This window comes from Crinia signifera, chromosome 4 (assembly GCF_055691185.1).
Source record: "Crinia signifera chromosome 4, ASM5569118v1, whole genome shotgun sequence".
Taxonomy (NCBI): Eukaryota; Metazoa; Chordata; class Amphibia; order Anura; family Myobatrachidae; genus Crinia; species Crinia signifera.
Window position 1 is genome coordinate 110,633,527 of NC_139220.1, and position 19,000 is coordinate 110,652,526.

At 40.7% G+C, this 19,000-nt stretch overlaps 1 protein-coding gene across 1 annotated transcript in view; it reads left to right on the top strand.

The window, feature by feature from the left end:
• The window catches only part of UTP20 (UTP20 small subunit processome component), a 107,052-nt gene that overhangs the window by 76,958 nt on the left and 11,094 nt on the right, over positions 1-19,000 (top strand). Inside the window, exons 40-58 of the mRNA XM_083182218.1 lie at positions 305-387; positions 522-793; positions 2,880-3,019; positions 4,470-4,626; positions 4,767-4,865; positions 6,992-7,159; positions 7,374-7,540; positions 8,256-8,403; positions 8,647-8,763; positions 9,024-9,194; positions 11,817-11,945; positions 12,797-12,907; positions 13,378-13,457; positions 15,081-15,150; positions 15,319-15,501; positions 15,817-15,948; positions 16,029-16,161; positions 16,949-17,136; positions 17,601-17,672. Of these exons, the coding sequence (XP_083038344.1) occupies positions 305-387; positions 522-793; positions 2,880-3,019; positions 4,470-4,626; positions 4,767-4,865; positions 6,992-7,159; positions 7,374-7,540; positions 8,256-8,403; positions 8,647-8,763; positions 9,024-9,194; positions 11,817-11,945; positions 12,797-12,907; positions 13,378-13,457; positions 15,081-15,150; positions 15,319-15,501; positions 15,817-15,948; positions 16,029-16,161; positions 16,949-17,136; positions 17,601-17,672 (2,620 nt within the window). The remainder of the gene's footprint in view (positions 1-304; positions 388-521; positions 794-2,879; positions 3,020-4,469; positions 4,627-4,766; positions 4,866-6,991; positions 7,160-7,373; positions 7,541-8,255; positions 8,404-8,646; positions 8,764-9,023; positions 9,195-11,816; positions 11,946-12,796; positions 12,908-13,377; positions 13,458-15,080; positions 15,151-15,318; positions 15,502-15,816; positions 15,949-16,028; positions 16,162-16,948; positions 17,137-17,600; positions 17,673-19,000) is intronic.

Genomic DNA, 19,000 nt, shown 5'->3' on the forward strand with positions numbered 1-19,000 from the left:
TGGGATTTGTATTTCACAACATCTGGAGGGCCATAGTTTGAAGACCCATGCTCTAAGGCATGCAATCCCAACCTTGGTTCTCAAGGTGCACTAACAGTGTAGGTGTTAGTGATATCCAGGAGCACAGGTGACTTAATCAGTACCTGAGTTATTTTGATTTACTCATCTGTGCTGAAGCCTGGATTTCACTGTTGGTGTGCCTTGAGGACCGTGGTTGGGAAGGCCTACTCTAAGGTTTAATACATCTCCCCTCAGGAGTCTTTGGTAAAAACGCAGATTGTAACCATGTTCTCTGTTTGTACAGCTTGCTAGTGACTGTCCTTGATGCTTTTCATTTTGATTATGGCACTTTGGAGAAGCAGCTGCAAACGGCTAATAATACAGAAAGTGAGTAAGATTGGCATTTCCTTTTACTGTCTATCACAGGCTTTAAATATGACTGTTCCTTCATGTGGAGGTATAATTGCCTCTGCTTATCCTGTTATGATATCATTGTTCTGCCTTGATTGTTCCATGTAAAGGTACAAAAGACTCTGAAGATGCAGAGGAGGAAGTCATGGAATTAGAGCAGGAAGTTGGAGAAGAGCAAATGGACACTGAAGAGGTAACCCCCAAGGATGTGGATACTGCTGTTGATGAGAATCCTGCAAATCAGCAGAGCAATCCTAAAAAATTCCAACCATTGAACTCCCTACCAAGAAACAAGGAAGAATTGGCATCACTCATCAGTCATATTCAAGAGACCGTGACAAATAACCTCATCCCAAAGCTGCAGAAGTGCCTTAATGCAAAGGTCTGTATCACACTCAGGGAGACCATGCTTATTTTCTTCTGTTCCTCTCACTGGCCCTTATTCTGGTCGGTGCGGATATATCCGCGTGCGTACGGCCTGCCGATGTTTTGTGTCTGCGCATGTGCGAGCGGGGCGTACGGCCAAATCCCGCATGATATGTGAACACTCCGAACAGGGGGTGGAGAGGGGCGTGAAGGGCTATTTGGGCTCATTACCATATGCATACGCCCCGCGTTTCATGGGCGTTCCCATGCAAACGCTGGGCGTACGTATGGTAATGCGGCCGTGACGCACGTGTAGGGGGCAGACATATGACATCGCCGGATGTCAGCTGCCCGCCCAGATCCCGGCTTTTGCACGGAAAAATGTCCGTGTGGTCTGAGGTTGCGGGAGCTGGTGGAGCACTCGGTCCTGCATTCGATGGTCTGCGACCATCGAATGATGGGGGAGGTTCCCTTAGATGAAGGAGGCGTATTCCGTGAAAAATACACGTGCGACCCGTTCGGCCAGCTTCTTACCGCGTACGGACGGAGTTGGCGATCCGTATGGAAGGCGGGGTTTCCCACGCACGGTCCTGGACGCATATTCGGATCCGGCCGCACCGATCAGAATAAGGGCCACTGTCACTGTGGTCTGTTTCCTTATGCTTTCCCAGCAGGTTAATTATAGAGAATAGAACAAATATATATGCCCTGCCACCTAGATGACGGGGAATATATATACAGGCGCTATGGGAGATGAGCGTTTGTTTGCTGAGCTGCTCACACCTGGGGGTGGTTAGACCCCTAATTTTTGAGACTAGAAAAAAGAAAGATGTGGGTGGTGGAGCGCTTTAAGTTTGGAGAAAATATGTACTATTTGACCAATTGATTATTACATAGTAAAGTATTTTTAATTAATATCACATAAAAAAATTATAATAAAATCACAACATACAATTAGCATGCTATAAAAAAAAAAAAACATACATATATATACATATAGATATATACACTGAAATAGAAATACAGTAAAAGAATTGGCAATAATCGACCCTGGACTTTTCAAAAAAAGGGACACCACCACCTGCCAAACTTTTGGAGCCCTCCATTCCGTGAGACGTGTACCATCTTTCCTCACGTCGGGAGTTGATACCATCAGGCTACCTATCAGGTTCATGGACACCCACCAATCCAGTAATATATTGCCACACCAAGAGAGCGACACTAGGAACAAGTGAGATACCACATCCACCATAATTCTATAACCAGGTCCATAAATACAGGGGTGATTATTGCCAATTCTTTTACTGTATTTCTATTTCAGTGTGTATATATATATATATATATTTTTTTTTTTATTATTATATATTTTTTTTTTTTATAGCATGCTAATTGTATGTTGTGATTTTATTATTATTTTTTTATGTGATATTAATTAAAAATACTTTTCTATGTAATACTCAATTGGTCAAATAGTACATATTTTCTCCAAATATAAAGCGCTCCACCACCCACATCTTTCTTAATTATAGAAAATACATACCCATTAGTTTTCAATCACTGAAGACTGCTGCTATAAAATATTACTATGTTAACTCTGGGTACACACTAGCTGATATCCGTAATGATTTTGCCGAGTCAAGTCCAACAGGAGACACAGTTAGGGCCCTGCTGCTGTGGAATGCAGCATGCCCTATGCACACACCCCCACTTTGAAGCCACTGGCCTTGGCAAGTGTGTATGCACTTCCCAGCACCCCACGAGTCCCTGTCACTGTAGATCTCACTGGGTACACACTTTGCTCAGCGTTTTACCTTGTTTGACCCTTCCTATAACTGATCCAAGTTTTATAACCTTGTGCCCACAGCATAATTAAGTCCTCAAGCAGAAAGGGACGACAGACATTTATGTTGGAAAATAACTGTAGTTATGTGACTGGGGAGGGAGTAATTGTATACCTCATATGGAACATGACATAGTTTTGATGATTGGTTTACTTATGCTTTCCTACTCTTGAGCACAGATAAGTAGTTCAGGTATTATTCCTCTTTATTGATAATTAGTCTGAGCAGGATCTACTTCTCCATTAATAAATGTTTCTGCAGATTAAGAGTGACGAAGAACACAAGATGGCGAAAAAGAAGTCGGTCAGTGAAGAAGAAGTTGTCCGTGTTCCGATAGCATTTGCTTTGGTGAAGCTAATGCAGACACTTCCTCAAGAGGTTATGGAAGCCAATCTTCCCAGGTATCATTTCAATTCATGACTTAAAAAACGCAAGAAAATGTATTGTACTTATGTTGGATCCCCGGATTTTGCGGCATTTTTGACCCACCTAGTAAGCTGCCAAAGGACTGCTTCTAAGAAGTTCCCAGTGTCTAGAGGTCAATGCTGGAACTGGACTGTTTTTCAATACAAATCCCAGAATTGAAAAATTGGCCCGGGATTGGCCTCCCTACTCCATACCTACTTACTTGTGGCTGAGGGTGGCAAGGCCCTGCCATACTTTCATACTGGGTTGGTTACATAAAATGCATTTGTCTTTTTATTGCCCTTAATGGCAGTGGCTAAGCATATTTAACTTGGTCAGTTTGACTACACTATGGCTGATCAACATGTTCGTTAAGGCATAAGAGCAATTTTGTCACAGTTGCGTGACTAGATCACAGTGAGTGTGATAGCCTTTCATCTATATTTATCAGCTAGTGCATAATATATACACATTAGATAAAAACAACTTGACAGTAATCATTGTTAGTATATAATATTATACACTAGCATAGTGTTGCCGAAACACTATGGTGTATAGACACTGATGCAGGGAGACCAAACAATTTTTAAATGTAAAAGTTTGTGTGAAATAAATTTCAAGGGCATGGCATAGAGGCAGCTGCTGGGATACATAGTGCCACACTTTCATCTGCCAGTAGACCACTCCCATTATGATATCACCTATGTTGCAAAAAAGGTTATGGCCAGAAAAATGCCTCAAAGTGTCGAACGCACTGATCTAGGTGTTTTTGTCCACTTACAATTTTTTTTGCCTTAGTGAAAAATCAGGCTTTCATTTCAATAGCTTGAATCCCTTATTTGCCCTGAAAAACGGAGAAAAGTTTCGATTTTTTACCACGGCGAAAAATCTGCACTAATTGAATACCCCCCTAGCTGTGATTTATTGAAGTGTGTAGAGGTGAGGAGACAGACTGCAAATAGTTCTACAACAGCGCCCTCTCATAGGGTGCGTACACACGTACAGATTTATCTGTCCGATCTATATGGTGGGAACAAAAACATGAAAATGTTTGGGAGCATATGAAAATCAAAAATTTCCGCTGAAATGCAGGAAAATTTTAGTAAATATATGATTTCAACAATTTGTCTGACTTGTCACTGTATGTTTTTAAGTGTTTGGGAACAGTTTTTGATTGTCATTTGCTCACATACATTTCCAGGTTTATGTTCCCACCAGATAGATCGGACAGATAAATCTGTACGTGTGTACGCACCTATAGTTCTACAACAGCGCCAAATTGTTTCAAATATATTTAAATAATTTCTGTTATATATGAGGAAAGTCTTCTGTGACTTGTCTCTAACATTAGTTTTGCACTCTGGTGCTGTAAAAGATCCTTGTTTATTCTAATTCTAGATAGATGTGGTATTTCACTGCTCTTTCCTATTCGTCTTTCCATTTCAGCATCTTGTTGAAGATCTGTGTTCTCCTTCGAAACCGGTTTCAGGAAATCCGTGACATCGCTAGAAACACTCTAATTAAAATCTTAGAAGCGCTTGGGTCTCGATACCTACACTATATATTGAAAGAGATGAAATCTGTCTTAGTTAAAGGATACCAGGTAATATACAGCACATTTTATACCCTACCAGAGCATCTGAATTTTTTTTTTATGCCTTTAAATTACTTGATAGGTTTTCATATCTTTCTTGCCCTTTTCTGCCTTAGTAACTATATTCCTTTGTTCTGTTCTAAAACTAGGTTCATGTGCTAACATTTACTGTGAATCTACTGCTGAAAAACCTTGCTGCCAGCCTGAAGAGCGGAGACCTAGACAGCTGTGTGGACACTCTAATTCAGGTACAAGACCAAGGCTGGCTCTTAGGAGTGGAATTCAGTTAGACATGGACATTTCATGCAGGTTTATTTATCCCCGGAGACTATTCAGTTTGCCTGCAGGCCGTAGTCACTATAGGGACAATGCCAGGCTGTGAAAAGAAATCCCCATTACCCCTTCAGTGGTGTTTTTTTTTTTTTTGGGAGCCCTCTCCGCTGGGTGAGTTTTTTTTATGGGGAGTGCTCCCTTAAAAAAAAACACCACTGCCTCCCTGGGTCCAGGCAGTGCCGCTGAACTGTCAATCACCCGCTGCCCGGACCTGCACCCCATCCCTGTCCCGGCAGCCGGCTTGTCCTAAGCCGACGCCAGGGACTTCAATAGAAAATCCAGAGGAGGCGCGGCATAGAGGACGGAGCTGAGTGATTGAACTCAGCAGCGCTGCCCGCTCTAAACAGTGGCAATCCCGAGAATTTTCCGGGCTTGCCAGACTGGGCACTGAGGCACAGCCCGGAAAATTCTCGGGATTGCCACTGAAGGGGCTAAATTGCCTGTCTTCAGGTGACACAAACCCATTACCACTTGTGTTAACACCCTAAAACTGTTAATATACTCGGCAAGCAAAAAGAGCTCTAATTGAATAGCCCCAGGCAGTAGAACTTGAGGCTTCCTCTCTTTTTCACACTCATTAAATGAAAAAGTTCTAAGGCTGCATCTACACATTGCATTTTGACAGGTCCCTTTTTAAAAGGACCTGTTTGGCAGAAAGGAACTTGTATATTTAAATCTATCTCTGCGTCTACACCTTGCGGTTTAGCAGGATGCAGTGGAACAGGAGCTGTTTATCAGGATGCTTACTCAAGAGGATATATGCACAAGCCTGTTGCATCCTGCTAAAACACATATGTAAACACAAGAAACTGCACCCTGCTAAACGGGATCCATTTAGACAGCATCCCGCTAAAATGCAATGTGTAGATGCAGCCTAATTGCCCCCCCCCCCCCCCCATATGTGTGTAAAGCAGGGCTGGGCAACACCGGCCCTCCAGATGTTAATGAACTACACATCCCAGTATGCTTTGCATTAGTTTTGCTATGTGGCCATGCTGAAACTGATGCAAGGCATGCTGGGATGTGTAGTTCATTAACATCTGGAGGGCCAGTGTTGCCCAGCCCTGGTGTAAAGCATGCTCTTTACACTAGGTGAAGGGGGTGTATACCATGAGACATTACCATATAGTGACAGAGGGGGATCATATTTGACTTCTTTCTGCTTAAATATTAGTAAAAGTACAGAAAGTACTGTACATACAGTATGCAATGTTGATTTTGGAACACTTGCTGTTGTGGGTGAAATTGTGGTGCAATTTGGCTTGAGAGACCTTCCCATGGTTATGGTTTAGAAAAAAAATAACATTTGGCTTAGGGCACCAAGTTGGTCAGGGCTGCCCCTGGGTACATCTTCATTCAAAAACCTTGTTTATAGACTGTTGCCTCCACAAAACACTGGTGCTCCAATTGGTATAGTAGTTTGGGTAAATTGGGATGAGGCCTACAAATTTCAGGGGCAGTGTCAATATTATCTCAACTTTGTGACTTAGATTGTTGGGGGGGGGGGGGCTGTTGGATGTTCTCTCCCATTTCAAACGTGATTATAAAGGAATATGCACCAGTTCACTGAAATTAAATAATTAATGCTCCCTGTCGCAATTCTGAGGTAGTATTAAGTGTTTGGTCAAGAGCACTTCTCCCAAAATCTACACTCCTTTTTCTAGACACCACAGAGGTGCGAAGGAACCTAAGTTACCTGATGAAATAGTTAAATGGTTATGTACAAGTTGGTCTCCATGTCTGGCTGTATATGACTCAGAGTTTACAAATATCTGGTGGTGCCTAATTCCCCTCCTCCCGCCACCCTCCAACACACACACTCACTTTCTTTTCTTATTTTTTCTAATTTCCAGACTGTTGTTTACCCAGTTTTATGGATGAATAAAGTTCATCAGAATATTTTGAAATCCACCAAAAATTATATGATATATATAAAGAAAGAAAAAATATTTTTGTTTTAGGCTTACACCAGCTATTTCATTATTTGTAGAAATAAAATAGTTCAAATGATTTTCATATTTGTATTTCTCTTGCAATTAAGATTTTTAATCATGAGCTGTTTGGGGACATCGCAGAGGAAAAAGAAGTGAAAGGGATTATCTCTAAAGTCATGGAGGCCAGAAGCAGCAAGAGCTACGATTCCTATGAACTCCTCGCACAGTTTGTTGGAAAAGACATGGTTGTGAATCTAATCCTTCCCTTCAAAGAGGTGAGAGTTGTGCAGCTGTCAGTGCATGCTGGGATCTGTAGTTCAGAAGCAGATTATAAATCCTACCTCCCTTTGTTTTAGTTAAAAGGTAGTATTTATTACTGTTGCTCCCAGAAAAGTGATGAGTTGAAAAATACAATGCAGGCTTTTCATGTCACATTGCGCGGAAGTCTGCACATAAGCGTTAAATGTTCCCATTGCTGTTAAATTTTAGGTTTTGGAGAAGACGACAAGTTTAAAGCTGGCCCGTAAAGTGCATGAAGCTCTTCGCAGAACAGTTTTCGGTTTGATCGCAAACAAGGATATGACAGCAGAGTCCCTCCTGTTACTCAGTTATGGTCTCATCAGTGAAAACCTTCTACTCCTAACCGAAAAGGAAAAGTAGGTTTCATTAAGTTTCCAAAAAACAGCAGTTGGATGTCTGAATTTTTTTTCTCATCATAAATTCACACACTGATATACAGAGCTGGATGCCACTAGTGTCTGCTGTGGTTATGTGTAGGTACTGTGATTAGCCCCTCTTACACTAATCACATAGACATGTAGTAGTGGCTGGACTGTAATATTCTTTGTTGCTCTACATCTCGATTACCTTGATTGGCTTTAGGTTTTCTAAAGCTGATGGGATTGCCGGTTGCTGTTGTCCAACCAGCTCTTGCGTGTAGCTTGTATCCACTGAGATGATAGATTTAATTATCCAGGTAGCTGCAGTAAATACACAGAGGGTGTAATGGTTAGCATTACTGCCTCACAGCGCTGAGGTCACGAGTTTGCTTCCCAGCATGGCTCCAACTGTGCAGAGTTTGTACTGTATATTCTCACTGTGCCTGCATGAGTTTCCTCTGGGTACTCTGGTTTCCTCCCACATTCCAAATATATACTGGTAGGTTAATTGTCTCCGAACAAAATTAACCCTAGAATGTCTGTGTGTGTGCATGTGGTAGGGAATATAGCTTATAAGCGCCACTGGGGCAGGGACTGATGTGAATGTTCAACTATTCTCTGTAAGGTGCTGCCGTAATATGTGCGCGCTATATATAAAACTGTTAATAAATAAATGACTTGACTTTTTTTTCTTTTCCTTTTTCTTTTTTAGAAATAAAAACTCTGAAATACTTCCTCCAGATCCACGCCTTCAACCAAAGAGCTGTTTGATAATCCAGCCTCCTCTGCCCCGCGGGGGCAGGAAAGCAGCCGTCAGCAGCAGGACCAACATGCATGTTCTAGTAGACTCTGGACTCAAGGTTCGTCATTACAGAGTTCAGAAATAGATTAGAATCTTATTGCGATGTATGCTTTACGTTAGCTTGCGTTATACCAGCAGTTTTGTTTTTTTAACCAATTGGATTTATTCCAAACAGCATCCTTCCGAAACACACACTGAGTGCTATGAATGTAATATTGATATGTCTGATTGTTACATACAGTATGTTATGGTTGCATTGTGCTGTTGTAGATGGATTTATGTCTATGTTCTTGTTGCACAGCTGCTGCACATGAGTTTAAAGAAATCTAAAGTGAACTCTTCTGAGAGAAACGTCTTGGAAATGCTGGATCCCTTTGTACAGATGCTTATTGGCTGCCTGCAGTCCATGGACGTTAAGGTCAGAACTTCTACCTCTGTGATTATATCTGCATGTGTCCCATGTGTACAATGAACCATGAATTATGTTGAGTCTCTTTCCAGTCTGTAAGTGACATTATTTCACTATATTCCTCAGTAATTAGGCCATACATTAGGAGAAATAAATAAATGCGATTTTATCACACCCTGGATTGTGATATATAAGTGGACAGTATGTGACACAGCTGAACACTAGTGTATCCTTTCTGTGCTGACTAACTATGCCTTAATTCTTTGTAGGTCATCACTGGAGCTTTGCAGTCCCTCATCTGGATGCTGAAATTTCCTTTGCCTGCTATTGAGAGTAACACAGAGCAGATGATTAAACTGCTTTTCCTGTTATTAAAAGACTATGCAAAAGCAGGAGCAGCCAAAGGGCAGAATTTCCATCTGGTGGTCAGTTGTTTCAAGGTGAGACTGGTGTAATTATAGATTAATACAGAACGACACCCTCTATAGCATATTACTGGGATTATATTTTGCCTTCTTTTTGGGGGTTAAGAACGGTTTGGGGCATTGCTTGCTGTAGCTTCCCCACCCGACACTCCCTCTACTCGAAGAGGTATATTTACTAAAGGTCGATGTTAGATGATTTTGGGATCGATGGGTTTCTAGGGCTGGAATTCACATTTTCTGAGTGTCATTTTTATATTCATATTTAAATGTAACTAAATTTATTGTGTTCTAGCCCTGGATGTCCGACATTGATTAATATTGATTTCAGATTGATCAAAATAGACCTTTAGTAAATAAACCCCTTAGTGTCAAGATTGTACTAATGTATTAAGGCCCTTTATACAGTATGAGATGTGGGCCCGTCTTCACACGTTTCTATCGGATCTGTCCAAGAAATCGGGTGAATTCTGACCAAATAGAATGTGTCCGATCTTATGAACAATGCCTTGCTCATCGGATCGGTCATGCTGGATCGGTTCCCTGGGTCGGACCCCCCGAAGGGAGAAGTCGCATAGTGTATGGTAACCTTTACCCCCAGTTGTAAGATAAAAGTTGCTGCTACTACAGACTTCCTGGAACCAATTGCGTTTGGTTGTGTCTAGCGGCTGAAGGGACCCCTTTACTGGTTACTCTGATTTGCTCCTCCTCACTGCTTAGTTTGGGTGAGGGCAGCTGATTAACTGGCAGTGTAGACAGATGGTTGGTAACAGGATACCTAAGGGAATGAATGAGCAAGTGTTATATCTCATCTGTAAGTCATAGTAATAGCACAGGTATAAGCTGCTTGCGGGACTAGAGCATGGTCTTTAGGAGTAGTAATGTTTATTGCTCAGCAGTAGCTTTTAGAAGAGCTGTTAAACATAACAACCACTTAAAGCCTGTGCACATACATTGTAGATAACAAGCAGTTTGATAAAGTGACGTATAATCCTGCAGAGTATTTTCTGATTCTTACATGATTATTACGCTTATCAATCTGAAAATGAACTTTTTAATTGAAATAGAAGTAAGATGAAAAAGTGTTCTTTCAGAATAAACTTTGAATCACCAAAATTGTAATGAAGATTGCTTAATGCGTGCCCAAGCATTTGTTTTTGTGTTTCTGGGGTATTTTTTTTTTGCTTTCTTTCTTAGTGGAGTACTTTGTACAAATCCATAAAACCTTTCTAATACAATAATACTCAATTGTGGTTAACCTTAGAAGTAATAAACTGCTTTATTGATTGTTTTCAAACTCCACTTATTTCTGGACATTAATCCCAAGAAAGCATTTAATACAATTAAATCCCTTGTCATCCCTCCCTCACCAACCCACCACCCATTATCAGTACCCAAAATGTAGCTTCCTACTTCAATGATGAGATCAGCGATGACATTTGTATGCTCTTCCTTCTTTGTGCTGCACCAACACTGTGGATTCTGCCATGCACAATAAAACTCTCCTCTAGTCTCCAAACCTTCAAGCCTTTCCTGAAAACTCACCTCTTCAGACTGCATATCGAATTCCAGAAATGCCTACATTCCCACTGTACAGCACACACATATACTCACTTATTTTATCTTCCTTATCTTTTAACTATGCCAATATTGATGTGTGACCATATCATACAGCATACCACGAACCTTATCCTTGTGTTTTAATGCCTATTTCCTATAGATTGTATGCAGGGCCTTCCTATCTCTGACTGTCTTTTATTCTCCTATCACTGTTGTTTCCATTTGTAAAGAGCAATGGGATTTGCTGAGTTTTATAAGAAATGGTTAATAATATCTAATAGTGTATGCATGTTAAAGAACAGCACTGTCACAGTGGGATGCAGTTAAAATCCCGGCGTTCAGAATCCCGACGCCGGAATCCCGACCGCCGAAATCCCGACACTTTCTCCCTCTGTGGGTGTCCACGACACCCCTGGAGGGAGAATAAATTAGCGTGCCGAGTGTAGCGAGGCACCGGGCCCGCTGTGTGGCGAGCGCAGCGAGACCGCAAGGGGGGGCGATCCACGTCCCCCCCCCCCTTGTCGGGATTCCGGCGTCGGGATTTTGAACGCCGGGATCCCGACCGCCGGGATTTCATACTGAATCCGTCTCAGCAAATGCTTGCTAGTCTAATTCAGCACTCTTTGTTCATCAGTATTTGGCCCATAATCACTAATAGTGCAGACCTGCTCTTGTATACCTCTAACAGTACTTTATGTTCAAAGTTTACCCCAGTTTTCTTAATAACATTGAATGTAGAGATGTGCAGGCTCTGATTTACTCTGATTTCAAAGCAGGATCTTATTGGCTATCCCAAATCACATAACAGTTGTTGGCAGTTGATAGCCAATAAGATCCTACTTTGAAATCAGAGTAAATCAGAGCCTGCACATCTCTAATTAAATGTATACCAGCATTCCAAGTTCATTAGATTACAAAGCAAGTTCCCATAGCAAATGTTCCATTTAGAATGCCGGGGGCATGATGTCTGTTTTGTGCTTCTGTCTTCTTCTAGCTCAAAAACTGCCAGTTACGCATTGACAAGCATTCATTTATAGTTTATTATTTTGCCTGCTGTTACCATGTAGTGTTTCTTTGCAGTGTGTTACTATACTGGTACGGAGCATGAAGGGAACCATAACAGAGAAACAGCTGCAAGTGTTGCTGGGATATGCGGAGGAGGATCTTTACGATTCATCACGACAAGCTACAGCATTTGGTTTGTTAAAGGTAATCACTGTGTAGAATATTGAATTAATGACTTTTGCATGAGCAATACAGTAACTGCTAGTACAGAGAATAACACCTACAGAGCTGATCTAATCATTTAATTTGGTCCAAATGCTTATGCATGAGCAAACAAGGCTAAGTGACCAAAGTGCTCAGCAGCCTGCTCAGTGTCCAATTAGAGCTCTGCCTACAGGCCCAAGCTATCCAATGGGGCACCAGTCCAGATCAGCATCTGAGTGTTCCCCATTAGGAGTGGGAGATGTTTAGTGGGGGGGGGGGGGGGGGGGGTTGTTTTTTCTGTGTTTTCACATCTCATTACATCACTCTTATGGGTATGCCCTACATTTACGGACATGCTGGGTTGTCCCAAAGCCTTCCCTTCACTGTGCATGGCATCTGTTCACCTGGCGGTGATCTGCAACCGCAACACTGCAGCATGTTGGTGGGGAAGACACCGTTCAGGCTGTTTTAACAGGGCGCCACTAAATGGGCATGGGCCTTTTGCTGTTTTTAAATCTGGCAGGGTACAGCACCCTACTTACAGCCTTATGTGAACACTAAGCACTTACTGGAAGGGTGAGCTACTGTGTAACTTTTATTTTGAGCCTGACAGAATTAAATTCTTCAAAAAGTATTAAGCCCACATGCATTAATTACATGAATTTTAACATGTGCTGTTTGACGTGTTTTCACTAACATTACATGCTTTGTTAGTGATTGAAAAGTATCTTCATTTTATGAAGCAGATAAGGCATTTGCGACTGTACAAAAAATACTTCCATTTTCTCAAATATTGGTTGGTTGATATTTTTTTTTTAAATAAACCCATCCTGTTTTTCCTAATCTTACAGGCTATTGTATCGAGGAAGCTGATTGTACCAGAGATGGATGATGTGATGCAGAAGGTAGCTAAATTAGCAGTCACTGCCCAGAGTGACCCCGTCAGAGTCCAGTGTCGTCAGGTCAGTGTATAGTAGCGCTGTTCAGCAATACCTTTTTCAGCTTCCCAGAGAGGAATGGTAGCATACATCACTGGGGTACTGGTGTCAATCAAATAGACAAGTATAGATATTACTTATCACTACATATAGGTAAACAAATAGACAAGTCATGCTTGTATCCAAATGAAAGATGGACAGCCAATAGGTTGACAGGGGTCATGTGGATGCCAAAAACAAGGTTGACTCGGTTTTTCGTAATAGTTAAGGCTATGGTTAGTTACTAGTCGGTTTGTTGGAGGTAAAATAACAAACAAAAAGTGCAACTTTCTTGCCACTTAAGCTTAGAAATGGCTCTCAACTCATTTAGTTTCTTCTGCCAGCAGTTTGCTGTTTCGTTCTTTACTGTAGCAGCTGCTTCAATAAAGGAAAGTAACTGGAACAGACCCCTTCAGTAACCCGTTTAGTCATTTTTCCTTCAATTGTCTTTACAGATCTATCTGAAGTATTTGCTTGACTACCCGCTGGGTGACCAACTCAGACAGAATTTGGAGTTTATAATTGCACAACTAAAGTAAGCTGAAGTAATAGTATTTTATTTCTTCCAACTGAATATTTGTCTGAAACACTGCAGAATGGATTGCCGACTGCCCCAGCTGCAGGGATTTCTCCAAAACGTGCAGAAACAAAGGTCCATACTTACTTTCTGAGAAGCATGGGTGACAGAATGGTTACCCATTTCTTTAATTATTCAGAGACTCAAAGGTCTTTCCTACTTTCATTCTGATTTATATGGAATTCTAACAATCTATAACTACAGAAGGAGCTGCAATTGTATCTGTCAGCTGCTACAGCGCTGTTAGATCTTTCAGGGTTATTCAGACCTGCTTGCGGGGTGGATGATTATGGTCTGGCCTCGCTCGTGCGCTCTATGATCCGTACGCATGCGCAGTCATTCAGCAAAAAACTCCAGTGTCTTCTCGATCGCTTGCCGTATGCAAGTTGATTGACGGGAAGCCAGCGTGGCGGGGAAACGCAGGCGTGCGTATGCGGAGTCAGGGAGGGTGCGTAACATCTTCTCCAGCCTCGATCCTCCTGTTCTGTCGCACTGGCTGAGTAGGTCCTGGGTTACGCACAGGCTGGAAAAGTAATTAGATGGTGAGTGAGTTGTGAATGGATTTGCAGCTATACGCCGATCGGTGTGATTTTTGGTTAGCCGTTTGCAGCCTTGCTCAGGGCGGGATTTCACTCTTGCGGGCGGCCGCTCCTATCTAATTGCAGGGCTCTGCAATTTCGTAGAGCAGCAATCCGGTCTGAATAACCCCCCTTGTCCGCTGCTACTTTCATCCTATGCAAGGACCAGGCCTGGCTAAATGCAAGAAATTCCTAGTGTCGCTGAGTGTGTAGCACTTTGATTTTGGCTTGAGGAGCACACACACACAAGCCACCATCCCTGGCTACAGTTGTTTTCCAGATATATCTATTGGAAGCCATCTATTACTGCCATATGCCTGAACATAGTATAATGGGATGCTGAGATTTGCCAAACCAGTAACTGGGATGTGTCAGGGATAGAAACACAAAGAGATGAATCTTGGGACTACACGCTCGGCCATTCAGTACAGTTTAGCTATGCATTATGTGATGTGTTCAGCTTTATATCAAGAATATGTGGCCCGTTCCTATGACTTTTCTGATAACATGTGCAATCCCCATATGTTCTGTGGCTACAAATCATTTCATTGAGCTGCTTAGAATTGAGTATGTGTGTGTGTGTGTTACAAGTGAGGAATGGTCACGTGTACGTCATTTGGTGAAGATGAACAGCTGATTTGTGTAGCGCCCCACAGGGATGTCTTCCTGATCCCATAAAGTAGGTTATAGAGGAAGTTGAGTGATGATAAGAATACATATCTGTACAGTGCAAACATATAAAATACAGCGAGGTGTGAATAATGGCCTGATGGTGTTTACTGCAACTCAGAATGCATTTTCTGTTGACATGGACATCTGTTTCTAGATGGAAAATGGACATCCAGCTGCACAAGTCCTTGCATTTGTTCAGCGCTAATGAACAATAAAGTTTTTAATATAGAAATAAGACGTATGAGATTGTAATCACATGACCGCAGCATTTCACACATGCTTATTTGTATCACAGTATTAGGCATTAATCAAATCTTTCTTCCCGACACAGCTATGAGTATGAAACTGGAAGAGATTCTGCCTTGGAAATGGTTGCTTATTTGTTCCAAACATTCCCACAAGTAAGATCTGGCTTTTATGTAAAGCATGTTTATTTTCAAGATATCCCTAATGTTCATATCTACATTTGTCTTGATCTAAATAGCAAATGTCTATGCATTAAATCCTGTTTTTTTTTTTTCATTCATTCATTCAGAAACCCAACATTTCTTCTTTTCCTTTTTTCCTAGGCAATACTTAACCAATACTGTGGTCTTATGTTTGTTCCCCTTGCTCTGCTAATGGTGAATGATGATTCTACAAAGTGTAAGAGAATGGCTGCCCTAGCTGGAAAATCTCTTCTTGAAAAAGTCAATGAACAGCAGAAGGATTTGATGTTCTCACTGGTTACTCAGTGGCTAAACAATAAAAAGGTGAATGGATCAATTACTAGGACCTCCATACTGTGTGTTTTGGTGGGAAAAATTGGAATCGCATACTTGTGCAAACAGTTAAGGGGGTGCCGTAGAAGTGGGTGAATGGAAAAGGATCTGATCTGTGAAGGGGTTAAATCAGGCGTAGGCATGTGGCATATTGGTTCAGGCCCTTTTTATCCTGATTCTGCATGCCTTCATGCTGGGAGATATCTATATAGTTGTCTGTTTCCCAGAATTCATGGGTCCTGCTAATATAGAGATTGGTCTCCTTATTTGATATAAAGGGTAACAGTGTTTTTGTTGTCTTTTCAGTCTGCTCACAAGCGTTTAGGAGCATTGACCTGCGGATTGTTTGTTGAAGTCGAAGGGGTTGAATTTGAGCAGAGACTTGAAGCTACTTTTATGATCATTGAAAGCGAGATTGACCCCATTCATTTTGAAGATGTGAGTATCCTATTGTCTGATTAAGCAGAGGGGACCCATGTTTTGTGGTACAAATCTGAATTTCTATTTGTATATTGCAGGTAAAAGAGGAGACAGAAGAGAAGGCTGCTGACAGACTGCTATTCACTTTACTCACGCTGGTTACTAAGCTGATGAAGGAGTGCAATGTTATGGAGCTGCCAAAGTACAGAGATCACATGAATAAAATATGTGGTATGAACCCTCCCCTGCTCTAGATTTACAGGGAATAAGAATAGCACTGCCCTTGTTTACTATTGGTATTTTGCTGTATAATCTGTAATGATGGAGGTAATAGATTCTCTGGTAATAGAGGAGGAAAATCACCATTTTTTTGCTTAATGTTTCCATTATGCAGAGATAATTACTTAAAGTCAGATTGATTAGCCCATGGTTAATGACTGCAGATAATTGAATCTGGACCTTATAATAGAACTCCTCCTGTACTTGCTGAACCCCTCCCCCTGCCAGGTATGGTCCGTCTCCAGACACCGGTTATACTTGACCTTCACTGGTTTTAAGGGTTCAACAAGGAGAGGTACAGCATAAGCTGGCCAGAATGTCTCCTTAGGTACTTACATTCTGTTTCTGTCTGTCTGCTTGGGGTTGTCTCTCTTGTTTTAAATGTGAACAGATGTTTTAGATTTAGAATGTTGGGGGCAGCTAAGCCAACCTGGGAAATGTATAAGGGTCCGAGTTTGCACGTTAGGGATTTCGGACAAGATTGCCCATATTTGTAAACTTGGAATCATTTACAAGGCAAAACCAACCTAGTTTTCCTTATATGTGATTGTTAATTTGAAAATTCAGGCAATCTCATGTCGGAAATCTGCAAATTCTGACCCTATTACATTTTCCATGTTGACGGAAACCTGTGAGAATTCTTCACCCAGTTAAGTGGTATGAAACATAACCAGACATTATACAGTGTTTGACGTACAATTAATTCTCAATAGATTTATCGTATTTCTTTATGTTTCAGGTTATGTTCAGTCCCATTTGTGGTATCCCCATAGCTGGGTCTGGTTAACGTCTTCTCAGATCTTTGGACTGTTATTTTCTCTTCAAAAACCTGAAGAACTTGTTAGTAAATGGATGGCCAGAAAGGCAAAGCAGAAGACCCAGCCTGAATCCTCAGCTGTGTTCTTAGCAGATAACCTGGAAGCAAAGGTAACCAGTGCTTTTCCCAGAAAGATCTTCACCTATCACACAAATGTATCTACCAAGTTTAAAGTATAGAATGATGAGGAAAATATATTTAAAGGTATACAGGTAACACATACGCCAGACTATACAGCCTGCAATGTAAAAAACTAACTAATAAACTTTTTTTGTTTAAGAAATCTCATTGTTTAAAAAAAAAAAAAAAAAAAAAAAGCTTATTTTATTTTTTTTATTGTAACTAGTATTATTATTCTTATGATTATTTTTTTATATTCAGAGAAAAATTATTTGGTTGATAATTTTTTTTTGGGGGGGGGGGGGGGGGATAAGTTTTACATATCATTTGTGTGCTATAAATATTAGTAATATACTATAAGATGGTTAAATTTTGTGTCTTGTTAACCTGCCTTTAGAGATTTTTATACATCTTGGACATGATGATGCTTACACAGATTTATTTGTATTCACAGATGAAAAACCTTGCTCTTGCTTTCTGTCATCAGCTGCAGTCCAAATTTCTTGACCAGACACTGGGGGAACAGGTACATTTTTAATTAATAAAAGATTAGTTCTCGTTAGGTCTTTGCCAGTGTCATTTGTAGAGCGATCGTCACATAGAAAAACAGCGCTTACATTTACATGAGTTTAGTATGCTTTTAATAGCGGAAACCAAATAATTCCATTCAAAGGTGCTCACACACATATCTTACACATTATAAAACACAGTCCTGGCAATAGTAAATGAATACCGTTTTGTTTAGTGTTCCTGTTGCATTCAGTCTGGGGGATACTACAGGAGTATAGCACTACAAGTGAAAGGTTCTGCCCTTCTTTTACCACTCCCACCTCTAGTGTTCTCAATGGAACACCCTGCATGTATAATGGGAATGACATTTCCTTTGTAGGAACTTGCCAGCAGTAACTTTTTTAATTTGCTTAGTAGATTGATAACAAATAAAGGATCTTATGCATATTGGATGTAATTTCCTCAAAGCGGTACACTAATTGAAGTTACATGTAGCTAAAAATGGTAAATTGCACCATAAAATCTAAATAAAATTGTTGACATTTTTTATTTTGACCATTTCCATATTGAACTTACAGTAGTAGTACTGTACAACTTACAGTATATGCAGCTGCCTTTTTCCATGTCGCTCTTTTGACCTAGTCTACTACCGGTATGCCATTTCGCCCATATGCATACTTATCCCTAATTATAATTCCTCATGTCTAAGCCAGAAGAAGACATACAAACTTTCCGGAGTTACTAAACAAGAAATGTGATGTGATCCTCGTGGCGCTCAAAATATATACAAACAGAAGGATAGTAAAAAAAATAGTTACGTGCTTATATGTTCCATATGGCCCAGATGTGGAATATGTCCCATCAGATTTTCATGGGTAATTCATACATAAAAAAAACAGATAAACAAGGACATATATAGTGTAATATGTTTCTCAACAGTTCTTATTAGGACTTTCTTCCCCAGAAGGACAAAATGAGGTTTTCCTGTGTAGGCAGTAATGAATGATGCTTACAATAAGCTTACATTCAAAAAGATGGTACAAAGCACATCAAGGTATCTTTCAGATGCTCACTTGTATGCTTACATTATCCTCATAGTGGATCCTCATGTAACGGTTTCTTTTCAATGAAGTAACGTCCAGGCAGAAGTTTAAAAACTTGGTGAAGTTTATTTTAAAATATAATTATAAAAGGAAGGGCTTGTTTGATAACAAATGGAACTCAAACAGCCTTCTCCAACACAATAAAACACCAACGCGTTTCAACAGTGTCTGTCTTTATCAAGGTGCCTTGATAAAGACAGACACTGTTGAAACGCGTTGGTGTTTTATACATAACTATTAG